Source organism: Phragmites australis, chromosome 11 (assembly GCF_958298935.1).
Source record: "Phragmites australis chromosome 11, lpPhrAust1.1, whole genome shotgun sequence".
NCBI classification, from domain to species: Eukaryota; Viridiplantae; Streptophyta; class Magnoliopsida; order Poales; family Poaceae; genus Phragmites; species Phragmites australis.
In genome coordinates, this window is record NC_084931.1 from 1,835,783 (window position 1) to 1,853,524 (window position 17,742).

General features: G+C 45.3%; 2 protein-coding genes across 3 annotated transcripts; both read right to left on the reverse strand.

Annotated features, from left to right (window-relative positions):
• Positions 1–2,489: 2,489 nt before the first annotated feature.
• On the reverse strand, positions 2,490–5,079 carry LOC133884556 (beta-carotene isomerase D27, chloroplastic-like). The gene is made up of 8 exons (XM_062324009.1): positions 4,801–5,079; positions 4,612–4,713; positions 3,848–3,952; positions 3,644–3,743; positions 3,476–3,567; positions 3,310–3,390; positions 2,968–3,036; positions 2,490–2,815 (listed from the first exon to the last, which is right to left on the reverse strand). Exons 1-8 carry the CDS (start codon positions 5,062–5,064, stop codon positions 2,672–2,674), a joined length of 957 nt encoding a protein of 318 aa, XP_062179993.1. The 5' UTR covers positions 5,065–5,079; the 3' UTR covers positions 2,490–2,671.
• Positions 5,080–11,784: 6,705 nt separating this feature from the next.
• LOC133885687 (solute carrier family 40 member 3, chloroplastic-like) lies at positions 11,785–17,525 on the reverse strand. Of its 2 annotated transcripts, XM_062325425.1 has the most exons (13): positions 17,307–17,524; positions 17,078–17,276; positions 16,897–16,969; positions 16,674–16,798; positions 16,487–16,576; positions 13,609–13,788; positions 13,439–13,513; positions 13,256–13,357; positions 13,001–13,127; positions 12,759–12,905; positions 12,546–12,652; positions 12,343–12,459; positions 11,785–12,259 (listed from the first exon to the last, which is right to left on the reverse strand). In XM_062325425.1, the coding sequence occupies exons 1-13, from the start codon at positions 17,447–17,449 to the stop codon at positions 11,978–11,980; spliced, it is 1,767 nt and encodes a 588-aa protein (XP_062181409.1). In that variant the 5' UTR covers positions 17,450–17,524; the 3' UTR covers positions 11,785–11,977. The 2 variants fall into 2 exon arrangements, with proteins under 2 accessions (XP_062181409.1, XP_062181408.1); XM_062325424.1 differs by having other exon boundaries at positions 17,078–17,525.
• Positions 17,526–17,742: the final 217 nt, after the last annotated feature.

The window sequence follows — 17,742 nt, forward strand, 5'->3', positions numbered from 1 at the left end:
GAATAAGGAGAACATCTAATTAATTGGCTAGGCCGTACCCATATAAGCCTCGTGGTTGCGCTGTTATGCCGGGTTACAGGCTTCACAAACCGGTCCTTAGGATCTAGTGCAGGTACTTACACATCACCCAATGTGCACACAATAGCCATACCATTCAAACTAACCTGCCTAATTCCCTATGATTAAAGTTGTTACAAAAATTTACCCAATCCGGTTCATGTTGTTTAGACCAATAATCAGATTAACATTTACCCCACCCGACTTGACAGAACAACTAAGCATTTCTACCCTTGACACTTAATCTATAACACAGGCGATAAAGACAATAGGGAAAGTATGAGTAAACTCTAAACATGATATTCATATTGGCAAGCATGCAATTTAGGAAGTAAAAGACACACTATTCTATAATAGGCTCAATGTGATCAAGGGCACTTGCCTTCAACAGCGGGTTGCTTAAACTCTTCAAAGTTCTAGTCCTGCAGGTTCAAGAACTGCTCACATCCTATTGCAATCACGCACACCGGAAACAAACAAGTAAAAACATCTAAGAACAATACACCAAACAGAGGCAAAGCACTAAGAAAAAGCCTACTAACGGGTAGTACTCGCTGCTATGATCGCGGGAGCGTAAGAATAGGCTAAATCGGAGCTCTAACGGAAAAGTTACAAAGGTTTTAAGCTACATAGGTTTATCTAAAAAAGAACAAGGGCTAAATTGGTAAAACAGAAAGTTCTAGGGGCTGATTTGTAAAAGTCTAGGGATCTATTTGCAATTAACTAAAAGTTCAAGGGGCTAAAAGTAAAATAACAGGGGCAGGCAAGGGTATTTTTGTGAAAACAGTAAAGTCTAAGAGCCTAAATGCAAAATTACCTAATTTCAGATAATAAAAGGATTTGTTTTTTACTGAAAACCCTATTTATGACGTTAGCAAGGCGTCAGCACGCTAACGTGGCTGCTAAATCAGCTCGGTTGGCTGATGTGGCTGTGCCACGTAGGACAAAAGCGTCTACGTGGCATGCTGACGTGGTCTGGGTGGCTGACTGGGATTAAGTGCACGTGTGGCGCGATCTAACTGGTCACCGAAGGGGTATCCGGGCTTCTAATCTTAACCGCACGCGAGAGATCCGACGGCTCAGCGCAATAGGGGAGGTTTGACGACCGACGGCGATAGAGAGATGGCGGCGTCGCCGCGGACATGGCCGGAGCATCGCCGGCGAAGCGCGGAAATGAGCTACGGTCTACCAAACAAGACGGGAAACAACGCAATTGAACGAGATGATGATGGGGATTCTCACCGAGGGTTTTTCGACAGCCGGAGAGGTTTCAGCGATGGTCAGCGACAGAGAGATGCGGCGGCTGAGGTCGGAGCTCGACGAGATCTCGGCTACGGCGGCGGAGGAGCGAAATCAACGGTCGGTGAAGCTCCCTCGGGGTTCTGCGGTGCCGAAGAGGTGATCAATTGACCACGGGATGCAGCAGATAAGGCTATCGACGGTGAGGTGGCGGCGGAACTTACCGGGCACTCGGCGGGAAGGGTCGTGCGGTGGCGGAACGGCGGCGATAAGCAGCGAAGAGGAATCTTCGTGCTTCGGAGAAGCTAATGGCGGTCTCAGGTGCGCCAAGGAGGGCTCGGACGCGGCGGAACGGCGCTCGGCGGAGATTGGAGGTGGCAATGGCGGCTCGGCGATGGGTGAGGTAGTGCGGGATGGGGGGCGTGGGGGCTGCAGACGCATCTATATAGGCGAGAGGACGCGTGTGCCGTTGCGGAGACATGTGCGCGAGGGGTGGAACATGCGCGGCGAATTCGGGCGACGCGACGGTTGCGGACGCGAGCGTGGGCACAGGCGCGACGCGGAAGAAGGCGCTAACAGGCGGGGCCTAGCTGTCAGTGACAGAGGGGGAGGAGGGAGCGGGCTGGGCTTCGGCTGGACTTCGAGAGCGGGAGAGGTGGGCCGGGCCGGCAGCATAGGAACGGGCGTCACAGTGGTACTATTGTTTCAAACTATCCTGAGTGTTTTATCCTCCTTCGACAAAAGAAAATGTGACAAAATAACGGATTTGCTATTTATACGTTGCCTGGTTATAATTTGGATCTAACTTCTAAGTCCTACTCTCCAAGTGTGTTGTTTGATTGGATTTTGTTCTTATGAATACAAATCTGACAGTGACACAAGCTTAAGAAAAGTCACCCCAATAATTGCTACATGTCTCAAGTTAGCAAAGTTGCAACAATTCCTCACAAAAGATTGCAGCAAATGCTCAAAAAAATGCTGTGATTGCTAGCTACTAAAGAAATGGGGAAAATACTCTGTTTAGTCCATAGATGGCATTACAATATTTCTTTTCCCGTTGAGTTCTCCCCTCACTACCTAGTCTAGAGCCTTTTTTTAATACGACCTAACCTAGAGCCTTGGTGATGGTTCCAACCTTTAATTTAATAAAGCTTGCTAGGAATCTTTATAAATTATGCAATGGAAATGCCCAATTGTTCAAGGTTTACATGCAGCAGGATTGATTATATCAAAATATTTGAGATTGTTACATAGGTTAACAGGACATGGTTGAGTTGAGAACCACACCTTGCACAACTTGCAACAATCAAAGAAGCGGTATCGTTACTGAATTTTACCATCTTAATTTAATGTGCACACTTTTGCAAGTAGCATATCAAACTTGGGGACAACCGAGCTCATCTGGGCTACTATTTCTGCCAAGCTCCCTGCGTCGCCTCACATTCGTGCAAATGTCCAAGCAGGGTTCCTTGAGGGCTTTGTCAGTGTCGAGAGGTGGAGGCGGCACTCCAAAGTTGAACTGAAATAAACAACAGCGTGACAGTGTACTTCACATCAAATTCAAATTTTGTTGCATAGTGCAACAAAAGTGAGCATGTATATAGATAGCATGCCCGGTAGGTTTTATTTATCATAACAATCAATAACTAGTACACAATGAAAATATTTTACCTGGCAGCTATAGTCTTCAAAATTTGGCTCCATATATAAATCAACACCCATGTGATCTTTGAAGAAAGTCTGACAATATAAAGTATATTCATTCAGGAACTGGGAGATAATTTTGATAAAAAAGTTTTTTCAAGATCTTCGTGCTAAATCGACAATTGTCATATAATGCACAGGTTGATTTCCAGCAAATAAAAAAAGTGGTGGATTGCGTATCCTTCTTTTTTTTTTTTTTTTTGCTAAATTTGATATGCGGTTCCCTTTGGACACAAAAGGCATTGCTGGAAAAGGAATATTTGGATAAATACAAATCCTGAATTTCCAAATGTATAGACATGAGCAGACCTGTGTTGGTAGTTTGCACGTGTTGATACAAATACCAAGGCATTTGCTCTCTTCCAGATACTTGCATTTCTCAACGAACACCTGGCATTGTCATCATCAAAGATCAAGAGGAAGTCTCAATGAACAAAAAGGAATTGGTTAATTAAAAGTTGGAACAAATCGATACCCCACTTGACCAAGATTTTCCATCAGGTAGAGTCACCGAATTAACTGAACATGGGCCCATCAGCCATTGGCAAGAAAGCGCTGTCGCTCTTGCTACTCAAGTAAGAGAGCAAATTAAAAAAAAGGAATATAAATAAAATGATGTGCTTCTGACTTGAAATGAACTCACCGACCATCATGGAGGCTAGTTGACCATTAACAAGTGGAGCTAAAAGAGCTTTGAAAAGAACAAGCAGGAGAGGGGGAAACAATGACTGGAGTACCCGGACCTGGCAGTTGTAAAAATGGTGCGGAGAATATTTAGATATTAAGTTCATGTGCCAGACAGATGTCCAATAGAAGAGATTAAGGAGGAATAAGAGTAGTGATATACAGCTGATTTCTCAGTCTCCAAAGCACTCTTCCCCTTGACCATGAGACGATTCGCAACTTCGATCAGCCCAGCATACCCAGGCTTTTCAGAATCCCATCCAACCTCCTACAGCTTTTCAGAGGATTAACATATGTAATTGCTTGATTTTTTTGTGGGACAAAAGGAAGGGTTTCCATAACAAAAAAATATATATATCAAGAGCTTGAGAGACACAACAGAAGTGAAGAGGGGGACTTTGCGCTATAATTACTAGTACCTTACAAAAAACCAGAGGTTTGTTTTCCCATCACCTCTAATTGGGAGTTGTCAGTTGTGACTAGTCTACCCATCAATATGTCCTTCATGGTCCTACGGCAGGCATGACATCAAAGATTCTATATTTCTGGAGTGGCAATCTATCTAGCAATTATGTTATTAACACATTGTGACTTCATTGCCGATTACGACAAAACAAACCATTCCATTTTAGATACTCCACTAACAGTTCCAAGCTAGTTTCTTACGAAGGTCAAAATCTTTCCATAATTCAATAATTTTTCCAAGTTTAGTTACACACGTGGGATCGATTCTCAGGACCTATCAAATTGTTCATCAAAATTGCCAGCCGAAGCTGTTTTGACGCAGTGTCCACTCCATTTAACGGACAGAGGATTCCTCTGTAGTCCATCCTGCTCTAACTCCAGAAGTACCAGGTCAAAAGAGCATATAGTTTTAGCATGCATCATCCAACTGGGTAGGGGAACGAATCGATCGATGGAGCTCACCTCCACCATCTTGCTCCGGAAGAAGGCGAGGAGGAGATCGTCAGCGAAGGAGGGCCGGTACTCGCCGCCCTTCCCGGGCGCCGCCGCCGCCGCCGCATCGACCTGCAAGCACATCAGGAAACAGTATTACACTACCACTCCTGGCGCCGAGACAGAGGGAGGTAACAGGTAGGACATCTAACTAATCACCGGTGGCGAGGAGCAGCGGAGCCGGAGGGTAGGCCGGCGACCGAGCCGGCGGGAAGAGGACGGCCACGAGGAGGAGGCGGAGCAAGACGGGGGTGCGAGGCGGGCCGTCAGCGTCGCCATGGACACGGACAACCGCTGCCAGTAGCTGCCGTCGTGGAGCTCGTGGTGGGCAGTGGAGGATAGCCGGCCCGCGAGGCCCCACACGTCAGCGACATTCGCATCGTTACGAATTACAGTAGGACCCAGTCCAGAATCTATGGGCATCGGACGGGCCCACCAGGCGGACCCGACGTGGATCGGATCAGGAACCGTTCGTTTTCCCTCGGCACTACCGCGGATTACCACTATTGGTACGTGTACATGGGCAACTTCTTGCCAAGTACCGAGTCTACCGTTCTTTCTTTCTTTCTTTTTCTTTCATATTTACTGCACATTGGTTGATTGAAATCTCAATCGATTTCAATCAACCATGTGAGCGTGTGGCACCGGCTCAACCAATGTTAAGGTTTTGGGACTGAGGGTTGCTAGTGGAGTTCTAATGGTCGACAGGCTTAGAAAATAGGTTTCGAGGAGGGAGGGAGACCAAGCGGTGGAGACGGGTGTGGGGCGGCACGGCGAGGCGGCGAGGATGTCGTCGGCCGTGGGCGAGCGACAGACCCCTAGTGGGCTAGGCCGGGGTAGGGGCTTCACATCCATCTCAGTTAGCACAGTGGGGGAGGCGGAGGCAGACCTGGCGGCAGGGACGCTGTTGGAAATGGTCGGAGGAGGGAGGGAGATGGGGGAGCGGGTGAGCACAGGACGACACAAGGGAGAGAGTAATGCGCTGGTCGGGAGGAAGAAGAAAGAACGAGCGTCGTTGGATTTCAATCGTGTGGTACACAATGTCGACTGAAAAAATCTTGATTTCAGTCGAGTGAAATATAGCCTGACCCTTTTTCTTTTCGGAATGTCTTGACATCAATCGATTGAAATCACGAGAGGAAGGGCTTAGGGTGGCGGTCATATATGTGTGGGCAGCAATAGCGCAGCGGGAGAAGAGGAGGGCGGTGGATAGGGTCTGTGGCGGGGTTGACGAAAATAGATTAGTTAGGAGGCAGTGGGAAGCAGCGTCGGGCAACAGCGGAGGATCTAGTAGCGGGGAACCGTCAGAGATGTAAGAAGGCGAGGCAGTGCCTAGGAGGCTCCTCGGCATAGTCAGCTATAGGAGAGAGAAGCAGCAACGGTTTGCAGCAGCTGGAGGTAAAAGAAGGGAGATGGAGCGTCAAATGCCAATCCAATGGCCAAAAAGTGTAAACTGAAACTTTCTTTGGTTTCAGTTGCCTGACAAGGAGTCATGCCCTATTCTTTTTTGCTTTTGGGCAACTTGGTTGATGTATGCAATTAGTAAGGTGGCCCACACAAATTGTGTGGCTAGATTTGCTACAATCTGCAGTGTAAAAAACCACTGATAGCCCTTCAATTGGAAGCATATAAAACTAATTACTAATATGCAATGTACGTTGAACTGCAGAGCGATATATGTGCATGTGATTGTTGCGAGAACTATCTTTACCACACTGGTAGCGGTTGATGGACTTGCAGTTGCGAAGTATGGCTGCCGGTTGCTGTAGGCACATGCATGAGCTCTATCACTGAGAGCCTTGATAGCTAAAAGATTATCGTAGCCGATGTACATGTTGTCGTACATAGCAATGTCTCCATAGGTAGGACGCCCCCGTGCGACTTAGTTGACCATGAAGGTCAAAGCGCGCTTTGGCATCTCTTTGGCACCCGATAAACTATTGATCGTCATCTCTAACGTTTTCTGTCCATATCTCCAACATGGTCGATTGGCACATGATGCTCATCGTCTCCTCATGCTCTAATTAGTTGGCATCATGATCATGATCTACATCTCCTATGGTGTACTCCTGGCGTGGGAGCGTGCATGGCTTATTGACGGCTTCAACATCAACCTAGCCTTGATGAGAGGCATATGCTAGTAAAAGTTCCTCAAAAAGCCTCGTCGGAGATCCGTAGCCTGCTTGACTCACTGTTGTAATCCACATGATCTAGCGGTGTGTTCCTCTCCTACTTATGCAGGATGTAGCCATTATATTGTTCCTGTGGATGTTTGCAAAACCATTGCTACTACATCTATGTTCCAGGCCTAGCTACCCGCTTCCTTTCATGTTCTCGCTTCGCAAGTACAATATACGTTACGTGGATGTTCTCGCCTGATCCTCTTCTAAAGCTCAATCGGGCAATCCTGCTCCTATCTATCAATGACTCAATTCTATGCAATGGCTCAATTATATGCTTTGAGCCTTTGAAGCTCTTGTCGAGCCGTTGAGTGGGATAGTTGTAGGTCTAGACAGCACCATCGCAATCTGACTGGTAGACTCAGAACCTCCCTTTTCCTTCATTTTAATGGCAGACCGCCAAGCCTTGTTGGATAAACCCCTTAGCGCTACCAACAGACCACTGCCGGAAATGTTTTTCTCATCTCGAACCATGACTTCCTAAGACTTGCGTTGATCCTGCGATGGGCCCATTCTTTAAACACACATAAATGAAACTGCCTAGGATATATAGTTGCACATCAGATAATATTAAAGCAAATCAAGCATGATATATTACACATAGGTTCAAGTTTTAGTTATTGAAAACTATGTCGATGTCCTAATAGACTTATATTTATGATCAAAGGAAGTACAAATCATGTTATGCAAACCGAGTAACTCCAAAAGTGTTTCACAACCCAAAATATCATACAAGTGCAGCGGCAAACACAAAAGTTCTTCTATTTAGACAAAGTTTGAGTGCAAGAGCACCCTAAAACATTGGATCGTCGTCATAGTACTCACTACCCTAATTATCATCATTGGGATCGGCTTCATACTCCTTTTCACTAGCAGATGTCAATTAAAACAAGGGTGAATACATTCGTACTCAGAAAGATAAAATGCATGATAACTTTACAGGTATTGGTTGTGCAATTATAACATCAAAAAGTAATAGATTCACAAAGCTACTACTACATCAAGGATTCATTTTATCCGTCAAGTATCAACGTTAAATATGAGCATCACATGTAGCAACAATATACCCTTCAACATTCAAGACCATCATTAATATGAGGAGTAAGTAAACTTTGTCACGAAACAGGTATCACCCATAAACATAGTTTCTTAGCCGGAATCACGACACATTCGAATGATTCAAATAAATTATGTAGAGCTTGTCCAACTTTACCCATAGGATACTCACCAAGTTGCAATCATTGAGAAATAACATGTCAGTATACAATGGTACAACTAGTTACCCATCTACTCTTTTGGGACACGCCAATCCCATCCTAGCACTTGCTTCCATGGGCTGCCTCAGGAACACTCTTGTAGGACATGGGTTGCTCCTGGTACACTCTTATAGGATTGTTACTGTAACATCCCGAGTTTTAGCATATAAAATAATAGCAAGATTCACTACAAATTAAAATTTTATAGTTAATTAAACCAACTAAAATCGAGGAAATATACATTTATATATATATATATGCATATATATGCATATATACTTATATGTATATATATGTATATATATACTCGAATGTATTACTGGGCTAAGTGTTCCAAAAATGCACTAGAATTATTCCTAAAAGGTTCCCTGTATTAAAATGGTTCTTATGCATTGGTTTATGATTTTTATGATTCTTTGTGTGGAGATTTGAAATTAAATGTCTCTCAATTTCAAATCTACTCTTAGTTTTCACTCAGCTCAAATCAAGTTGGATTCAAATCCCTTGAATTCAAATCCTCTTCTGAAGTTATGCTCCCTATCAACCAACGGAAATCAATTCCTCTTCTCTGAGGGTCTCTGATCTACATGCGGTACAGAAAATTTGGGATTGGAAATCAATTAATCACTCGTAGGATCAAAGCATTGGGTAAAGTTCATTTCTATTATACCTGGAATTCCACATTTGGTTGATGCTTTTCTGCCAGTGCGACCACAAAATATTTGTTAGGACCCGACGTTGGGTTCTTCTGTGCCTTCTATATTAGTCTCTGAACTAAGTAACTGATATACATAGAATTCAATAGAATGAATCAAATACACAGTTTAAATAAAATAAAGTAAAATAAATACCTAAAAGATGTAAAAGATGGTCTTATGGACAAAGATACATGGCAGACCAGCCAATCAGAAGAGCCTACAGCACAGTAGAGCAGAACGAATCATGCAATCCAATGCCACAAGCAACTCGGGTGTGTACATGACCTTAGATTTATTCTCTTTGACTTCAACTAGGTTAAACTTTATCTCCATCTCAACAATCTGAAAGCTACAAGACTGAGTACGGAAGGTACTCAACAAGTCCTATACTACTTTAAAGGGTTCATAGATGCATAATGGTTATTTTAAGGATAAGGCTTTACAATATGGTTTTAAGCGTAAAACAGGTTTTATGTAGGTATCTAGTTATATTCTCTACTGTTAAACTTTTGAAACAAAGGTAATTTGATAATAAAGCTTTTAAAACAGTTTAAAATAAGGTAACATGGTAACAAGTTTTTGAAATAGTTTTAAATCTAGAAAATAGTAATAAGTTATATATAGGGGTTTTTTTTATCTTGGGAGAGCTACACCACAGTCCACATTTCCTTTCATCACATCTGATATGCCTCTAGTACCACACAAATTCTGGCAAATTGAGTCAGCAACATCATCATACGGACATCTAGTCTACACACTCACTCATCAAGACACACGCACCTGAGTCTAATCAAGCATTACCATACCTTCGCATGTCCATGATCGCGGACATATCTATTCAAATAGTTTTACACTCTGCAGAGATTGTACACTGTACCCATATGATCTGCTCTGGCTCCAACCATTGCAGGCTGAGGAGCGAATCATACCGAGATATTCCAATCACTTTTTCTGTCGGGCTTTTCTACATGATCCATCAAGTGCTTCAGGTCTCGTATAGTGGGCAGACTCACGATTCGACTAGGTGGAAACTCCTTCACGTAGAACCTGAAGACACTTGGCTCAACATTGCCCCCAGGCCTCCTAGTATGATGCTCAACTCGGTCTAGTGATAGAAAAGTTAAATCCTGCCCATTCAGGTTGTATGATTGTACGGGGCGGCTAAGCATGACGACACAAGATTTAGTGCTTATACGGCCGAGGCAGACATCTTTCATTATCACTGAGTATCACCTCAAGCCCCCAATGTATGATATAGCTCCAACTTTCAGAGGACTAACTTGCTTGCCCCCGCTAAAATAGTTTTCACCCATTTTACACATCTTCCAGCATATCCCACACGACATAAAGGGTTTCACAACTATTACAGAATTCACAACCATCAAGGATTTCTGTTATATGAGTTTAACATTGATAACAGTAAATCGATATCTCCAAAGAGACATATTTTAAAAGTGACATCTCCAAAGAGGTGTATTCTATCCTAAGCATGCTAAATATCAAGGTGTCCTCCGATGTTAATATTGATAACAACATAAAATCTTAGGGTGAAATGTATTCCAGATGAGACATTTAAGGTATGGTAAGTGTTTGATAGAATTAACTACTATAAGCAGTTTGAAAGAAAACGCAATATATAGCACATGCAATAATAAGTTTAGTTTTAGTTGATCATATAGATTATTTAAAAACATAGGATTAATGTGATCAAGGAGACAGGACTTGCCTTCACGAAGGTCAATTCATGATTGGTCCTGTCGTTCGAGTCTCCTGGGTCTTTCATCATTGGGCCTCGCCTTCAGTTTCTTCCTCACGTTCTTGCTTAGAACCTTGACTTCGAGGCTGTGCAAATTAATGACGAAAAGAACACAATGACTAAGCAAATTAATACCAGAATAAAACCAAAAGAATACCAAAGTGAAAGAAAGAATGATAGGAAAAATGACGAAGCTAACCTAGCGGAAAGACGACGATAACACTTAGCTAAGCGAACTGATACACAGAGTCTAACGAGAATATCTAGTGAAACTAGGTTAAGTTGTTAGCTTAATTGTTTTATTAACTTAAGAAAAATCATAAACAAGTTATTATCAACTAGGTGAGCGTTTATTAGTTTAACTGGTAAAAAACACCGGTTAGTATTTTTACATGTGGGTGAGTGCAGTGTATCGACATATATGTAGGTGTGATACTTACATTTATGTGTATAATGAGCATGTATGCATATATAAGTAAGAATAACTCTTGTTTACAAGTGCTTAAGTCTTGAGATTAAATTCTAATCTTATAGCACTAAAACATGGTCATTTAGTAAATAAACTTAATTACCTAGTATTTCTTAATTGCCACTCTAATTAAACTATACACTATTGCTATATTAAAAACATGCATATCATTAATTAACTATATTAAACCATTCTTTAAAACTAATTAATTAATTATTAAAAGGGTATTCAATTAATTAATTACCAATAATAAATTGTTCTATCATATTCTAATGATAGGTATTTATTACCTAAGCAGCCAGACTGATTTATCTTATTGCATTAATAGAACTAACATTAAACCTTATGGATTAAACATGAAATAATAATCTATTTATAGTCATTAAATTAAAATATTAATTCTTTAGTTTATTCTAAAAAATGTTCTTTAAATAACATGGCGGCGGATCCTTCAGAAAGGCGTGGCGGCAGCGAGAGGAAGGATTCTCCCCCGCGCAAATCCCGCCCTCGCACCGAGCGCTGAGGTCCGTCGCGTGAATCTTGAGCGTGGGGCACGGGAAACATGAAGCATGGCGTGGAAGATCAGTATTTTTAGAGGAGAAATAAGGAGAATATTTATACGGTGATTGTTCGATTAATTCAGTGGACGGTGGAGATTGTTAACTCGTATATTTTATAAATATATAATGACACTTTGTTTTCTTCTTTCTCAAATTAAGCTAGTAATTCCTAGATGTTGAGAGCGAAGAATATTGTTTATTTTGTTGGTTAATTATTAAGATAGTAAATATAAGATTTAATATGGTATTTGAAGCAGTCCAAAGTACTGTACGCGCTAATGTGGAACATGAGCTTTCTCAACGGTAACAGTGTGCGCTACTCGGGATAGCTTTTAGCAACATGAGCATGAGTTCATGAACCAACAACAAATATAGAGCCAAACGCGGTGGTACCAAAAATTTGCATATCCTCATGCATCAGCATGGGAAGAGCCTCCGGAGCTCGTCCGAGGGGTTCGCCAGCCATGCGCAGAACAGGCAAGCGGCCGCGGCCACGGACGCCGCGGAGAGCGTGGCCAGGAAGCCGAAGTGCGCGGCGTCCCTGGCGACCACGGCCACGGCCATCATGGCGAGCTCGGCGAGGCTGGCCACGGCGATCTCCGTCGCGCCGATCAGCTTCGCCTTGCCAATCGGGTTCCCCGTCTGCACCACCTGCAGCCCGATGACGCTGTACGCCATGTGCCCCAGCCTCGACGCCACCTGCATCATGCAATGTGAGCTCAAGCGGCTGCTCGTGTGCAGCATCCATTCCAAGCCGAGATGACGAGATGGGGAAGCCTTACGATCAATGCAAGGAAGGCGAAGAGGGCGCCTCCTCGCCGTGAGATGGGGCCGGAGAGGTAGACCAAGACCGCCGCGCCGAGGAGGACGCTCTGCGCGATCAATCCCGCTGCTCCGGCCTGTCAAGGTGAAGCACACCGGGGTTTCAGAATCGACACGACTGGAAATCATTCATGTTTGGATGCATGTGAGTGGCTGGCCTAACCTTCAGAATGCTTAGCTCCTTGACAAGGTTTGGAGTCATGAACGTTGCGAGGATCCCCACCAGCGCCGACGACCCACCGAACGCACCGAGCACCGACGCGCTCACGCCTGCCAACGCACCATGGACAAGGGCAAGCAGTATTGCGTCTTGTGAGCTCGACGATAACTTAAGAGAAGGGGGGAGCGGGGGCAGCAATTGTTCTGTTGCACGTACCATGGTGGATCAGGAACGTGGTCATGAGAGCGCCGGGGGCGAGCGCGACGTTGAAGCAGACGAGCACGTAGGCGAGGCTCGCCGGGAGGACCGGCTGCCGGATGTACTCGCTCCAGCCGCGCCTGATGGTAGCCAAGGACTCTTCAACTGTAGCCAATCCAAAAACGGAATGCCACTGGATCACTTAGAATGACAACAACTTATGACCATCTCAATCACAGTAGCTGAATGATGCCTCTAACCTTTCCTACCAATGCGGAACGCAGTATCACAACACGGGCTCCCATGTTCAGAGAGCTCAACTGGACACGAGGTAGAGTGATCGAAGATGCGGTCAGCGAGATGATTCATCGCACCACCAAGGAAAAACTGCAGAGAAAATCAGAGATTCAGAACTTCCGAAACTGATGACATAAAAATTACTGCGCAATGCACATTGCTTGCAGCTGATGAGCTGAAGAAGGGAAACAAGACGGAGGCTGCAGGAAGCACCGCACCAGAAGGGGCAGCGCGCACAGCGAAATGGCGCAGGAGAGCCTGATGCAGGTCAGCGGGTCGTTCCTGGAGAGCAGGACAGCCAAGATGGACGCCCCTGCCGTCTGCACAACAGAACACGCATAAACCACACGAAATAAAAGGCAAGGCCGTTAGAGGCAACAAAGTTGAGGTGGATGAGGAACCTCGCAGAGGAGATCGACTCTGCTGAGCGTCGCGTTCGCTTGTGCGAGCGCGATCGGCCTGCCCGCCCCTGCTAGCTTCAATCACAATCGCGCCAAGAAGCAGTTCTCTCATAAGTGAAACTAGCTTGGAAATTTATCGGGCCTCGGCGACGCCGTGCTCCAGGACTCACCTGCACGACGAGGTCTCGCTCGGCGATGACACCGAGCGAGACGCAGGAGAGCCGGTCGACGGCCGTGGACGCCACCAGCACGGCGAACCACGGCTGCAGCAACAGCGCCGGAGCCGTGGAAGCTCGAGGAAGCGCGAACGCGTACGTGATCATCGCGGCCGACAACAAATGCGCTGCGCTCTGACATATCACGAACACTATATATGTTACAACTCAGAAGTAGCTGACACGGAATCTCTCAATGTCACACCCAGATTTTCCTAGAAAAAAGTCTTAAAATCTCTATCTCTCTCCCATCTCTATGATCCGACACCGTTCTCTGCTGTACGCCGTGTCACGCCGCCTATCTCATCGCCGGACGTCGTAGCTATCCTCGCACCCTACGCCGCCTCGCGCCTAGCGCCGCTCCCTCGAGCCCTGAGCCTTTCTCACACCCCGCACTGCTATCATGCCCATACCATCGCCACCTATAAGAGGAACAATGCCCTCTTCCTCCTCTCTCCACACCGCACCACACCGCCTTTCTCCCTCCCCTCGACCAAAGCACCACCACTGCCATCATATCGGAGCCCGCCATCGGTAAGCTCCACCTCTCTTCCCCCCCCCCCTCTCTCTCCCTTTGGACCCGAAGCCACCCGAGAGCCATGCCTTAGCTCGCTTCTTCACCGTCGCCGACCAGATCCGCCCCAGCTTAGTCCGGATCCAGCCGTTGGTGCCCTACCTTACCGCTCATCAGGGCCTACCACCGCCCTCTGTCGTCGGCACGCCCTGTCGCCTGCCTCCCCTCCCCCCACCTCTCTCCCTCCACCTCTCGCTCTCTCTGCTCGATTCGCTCGAGCCGGCCGCCTCTCCTTCTCCCTTATTCTCTCTCCCCCTCGCTGACAGGTGGGCTCGTCCTTTAGCCGAGTCGAGCCTAGCCCTAAGCCTCACCGCCTCCAAAGCTGAGCTGAGCTGAAATCGGAATATTCTGTTCGTTTTTTTTTATTTTCTCTCCCGACAGAACTTTTAAAGTCCGTTTCTCCTCCATCCTAACTTTGTTTTCGATGATTCTTCCACCGATATTTATCTAAATTTGAGATCTACCCAATCATATTAATTTTATATTTTTTGTAATTTAATTAATTTTTTAATATAATATTTTGATTGATTGCTTATGTGTACACTTTTGCAGTTTGTTGCGTTTGTTAGAGGGATGCGCATTTGCGGAAGACCCAGATGATTCGGAGTTTGAAGAAGGAGTGGACGAGGGCTTCAAGGAAGGTAAGTCCTACTCCATTGATCGTGTTGATCATATGTTTTCAAACATAACCCGTAGAACCATTGTTTCAAATTATAGGGATATACATGCTTAAGCTAATAACTGTAATTTTAAAAATATGCTAATATAGTTATAACCTATCTTGTTTATGTCATGTCTTGATATTGTCATATTTATTCCGTTGAAATTTTAGAAGGTCCCAACATCAACTATAATGATTGTTTGGATTAATGCTTGTTTACTAGCATACTTAAGATTGATTTGGTCAAATGAAAGAACTTGGATGATTATATATGTTAATCATGTCTTTTCAAATAATATGAAGTGTTGTGTGCTTGATGTGTGTAGGATATATTTATGGAAACTCTAGTGTGTTTTTGACGGAGGTGAGTGAAATACACCACAAAGGTGGGAATTACCTTAAAGCAAGATTCACCTTTATAGTGTTCTTGCTAGAAAACACTTGCCTAAGTCGTATAAGAACCGGTTCGCTGTGATATCCTACCTAGTATTCAATCGTACAACAACATGACTTGAATGTGCAGTACTTGGTCCAACCCCTTCTACTTAGTTCGGTACTCACTCGGATGCCGGTAGTAGCAACGGAGACCAGTAGAAGATTTAGGCAGTGCGTAACGCAAGGTCCATCTGGTGATGTTGTTAAGGCTATATCAGAGCCTTGAAATTACTAATTGGTCCTTCTCGTGAATATTCTAAGGCCACTGGTATCTTAGTGCCTTATAGGTGGATATTATGGCTATGTTGTGAAGACGTTGCGTCTCGTTATGACAGTTCCACTAGTTGTTAATATTGGAGTCTGTGCATATCTTGTGGGTAAAATATACAACATCTGTAGAATGTTAAACCTATCTGGATAGCCATGTCCTCGATCAAGGACATGCTATGATTCAATCACAATAATTAGCTTTTCGGTGTGTATATCTCCTTGGCGTATGAGTGGGCATTGTGTCTATATTTTAAAGAAGTGTTGACTATATGCCTACAGTATCTTGGATTGTGTGCCCACCGGCAAAAGAAGTGTGAGAACTGGCGAGATGAAAGTATCTTTCCCAGGGCCAACAACCCCATATACTCAACTTATGTGTTTCCTCAAAAATATTTTAAGATAATCTTTGCAAATTGAACATTACATCAAAAACTAGCTTTTTACAAAACTTAAAAACTATACAACCTTATCATTGATCTACCTTTATGTATCTAATGTGTCTCATTGAGGTAGGACTTATTGAGTACCTTATGGACTCACTCATGCTATATGTGGATTCAAATGATTCAGGGGTTGACTTCGTCAAAGGTGAAAATGAAGAATATAAAAGTTATGTTTTATCTGCACTCAAGTTGTCTGTAGGGTTTAGATCGTTTTTGCGTTATTTACATTGTGTTGTGAGGCTTTGTTTAAATATATCTACGAGTTTTTATTGTAATGAACTCTGTATTACATCATAATATCGTGTTTTAATCGATATATATATAATATCTATATTTCTTAAAAATATATACATAACCGCTACTGATTTAGGAACTACTATGAGTTATACAAGATAACCGAAGAAGAGGTCCCACACTAAGTTGTTGGACCTAGCTAATTATTGCATTCACCTGAATTACAGTGAGAGATCGGTATGCCGGGATCCGAGGGAGCGAGCTCATGAGATCACCGATCAGAGGGCCTGCCGCGAATACAACCAGCTGCGCATCGGATTGTGCGCTTCAGTCAGAACTCGGAACTAATCTGCAGCGACTGCGGCTTGAATTGCAATGAGACTAACAGTAACAAAGTATGCACCTTTGTGAAGAATCCAAGGACTGCAACGGGAAGGAGGCTCGGGTGGAGCGTGGCCATGGCGGCGGGCCAGGTGAAGTTCCACAGCTGCTCGGTCACGTTCCCGGCGAGGCAGGCCGCGTACAGAGCTGTTATGTGTCGCCAACTCGTCACGCGGTTCAGATACCAGAGAAGCAACACTCTTACGAGACGAGACAACGCGTACTAGTGTTCAGAATTTGGGTACCGTTCATGGCAGCTGGGTACGCAGGGGTCTCTCCCAAGAGCCGATCCTCGTCGCCGCCTCCCTTTCGCAGAACCTGAAATTTGACATCAAGATTATTCAGGCACCGACAGAGTCCTCAGCTCTGTGGATTGCAAGCAGCGACGGGGAGGACTGAAGAGAGAGTGAGACCGCCTGTGCGCACCGGCGGTGTTGTGAGAAGAGACGAAGCGGCGGTGTGTGCGTCGTCCTTGAGCAATCCCAGCTCTGTGCGTAGGATGTCTGAAGACAGCCGGACAAACGGCAGGCCGTCGCGCTCCTCAGCCGCGGCGCCGGCCAGGCCGGTCGCTCCGGCGTGGTCCGCGGAGGCGCAGCTCGCGGCGAAGCGCCTGCTTGGCCACAAACTGCATGCGCAGGGCAGCAGCTCTTGGTACCTTTGCGGCGGCGGCTCGAGTCGACGGCCTGGCGGGCTCCGACTAAAGGATGGCACTAACGCGCGGGGAGGGAGGCAGCGCCGCGAGGTGGAGGCGGCGTGCGAGCGCGGTGGGGTGAGCAGCTTGGACATGGACGCCGCCATGGCCGGCCCGCGTCGTCGTCCTCTGCGCGGGAGCCGATCTGGATAAGGCGCTTTCGTGAGCCAGGCCTCCGATGCCACGAGCAATTTTGATTTTGCAAGTCATACTGGGCCCCACAAGACCTGGGCCGAAAATTCCAACTAGGCCAGCCCAAATATTGCGTGGTTCAACCCAAATGTCCTTCCGGCCCATTTTCGAGGTCTTTCTTTTTTACTGTGCCTGGATCTGTAAACATAAGGGTGATGCTATTGGGTTATCTATTTAGGACATCTCTAGCAGATACTTAAAAATTCAT

Coding starts and splice junctions, on each gene's coding strand:
- LOC133884556 (XM_062324009.1), bottom strand. CDS start 5,064: ATGCCCATAGATTCTGGACTGGGTCCTACTGTAATTCGTAACGATGCG. Junction 4,714..4,800: donor TCCGCTGCTCCTCGCCACCG/GTGATTAGTTAG, acceptor ATGTGCTTGCAG/GTCGATGCGGCGGCGGCGGC. Junction 3,568..3,643: donor ACTAGCCTCCATGATGGTCG/GTGAGTTCATTT, acceptor TTACTTGAGTAG/CAAGAGCGACAGCGCTTTCT.
- LOC133885687 (XM_062325424.1), bottom strand. CDS start 17,449: ATGGCGGCGTCCATGTCCAAGCTGCTCACCCCACCGCGCTCGCACGCC. Junction 13,128..13,255: donor TGTGCGCGCTGCCCCTTCTG/GTGCGGTGCTTC, acceptor TTTTCTCTGCAG/TTTTTCCTTGGTGGTGCGAT. Junction 12,653..12,758: donor CACGTTCCTGATCCACCATG/GTACGTGCAACA, acceptor GTGCGTTGGCAG/GCGTGAGCGCGTCGGTGCTC.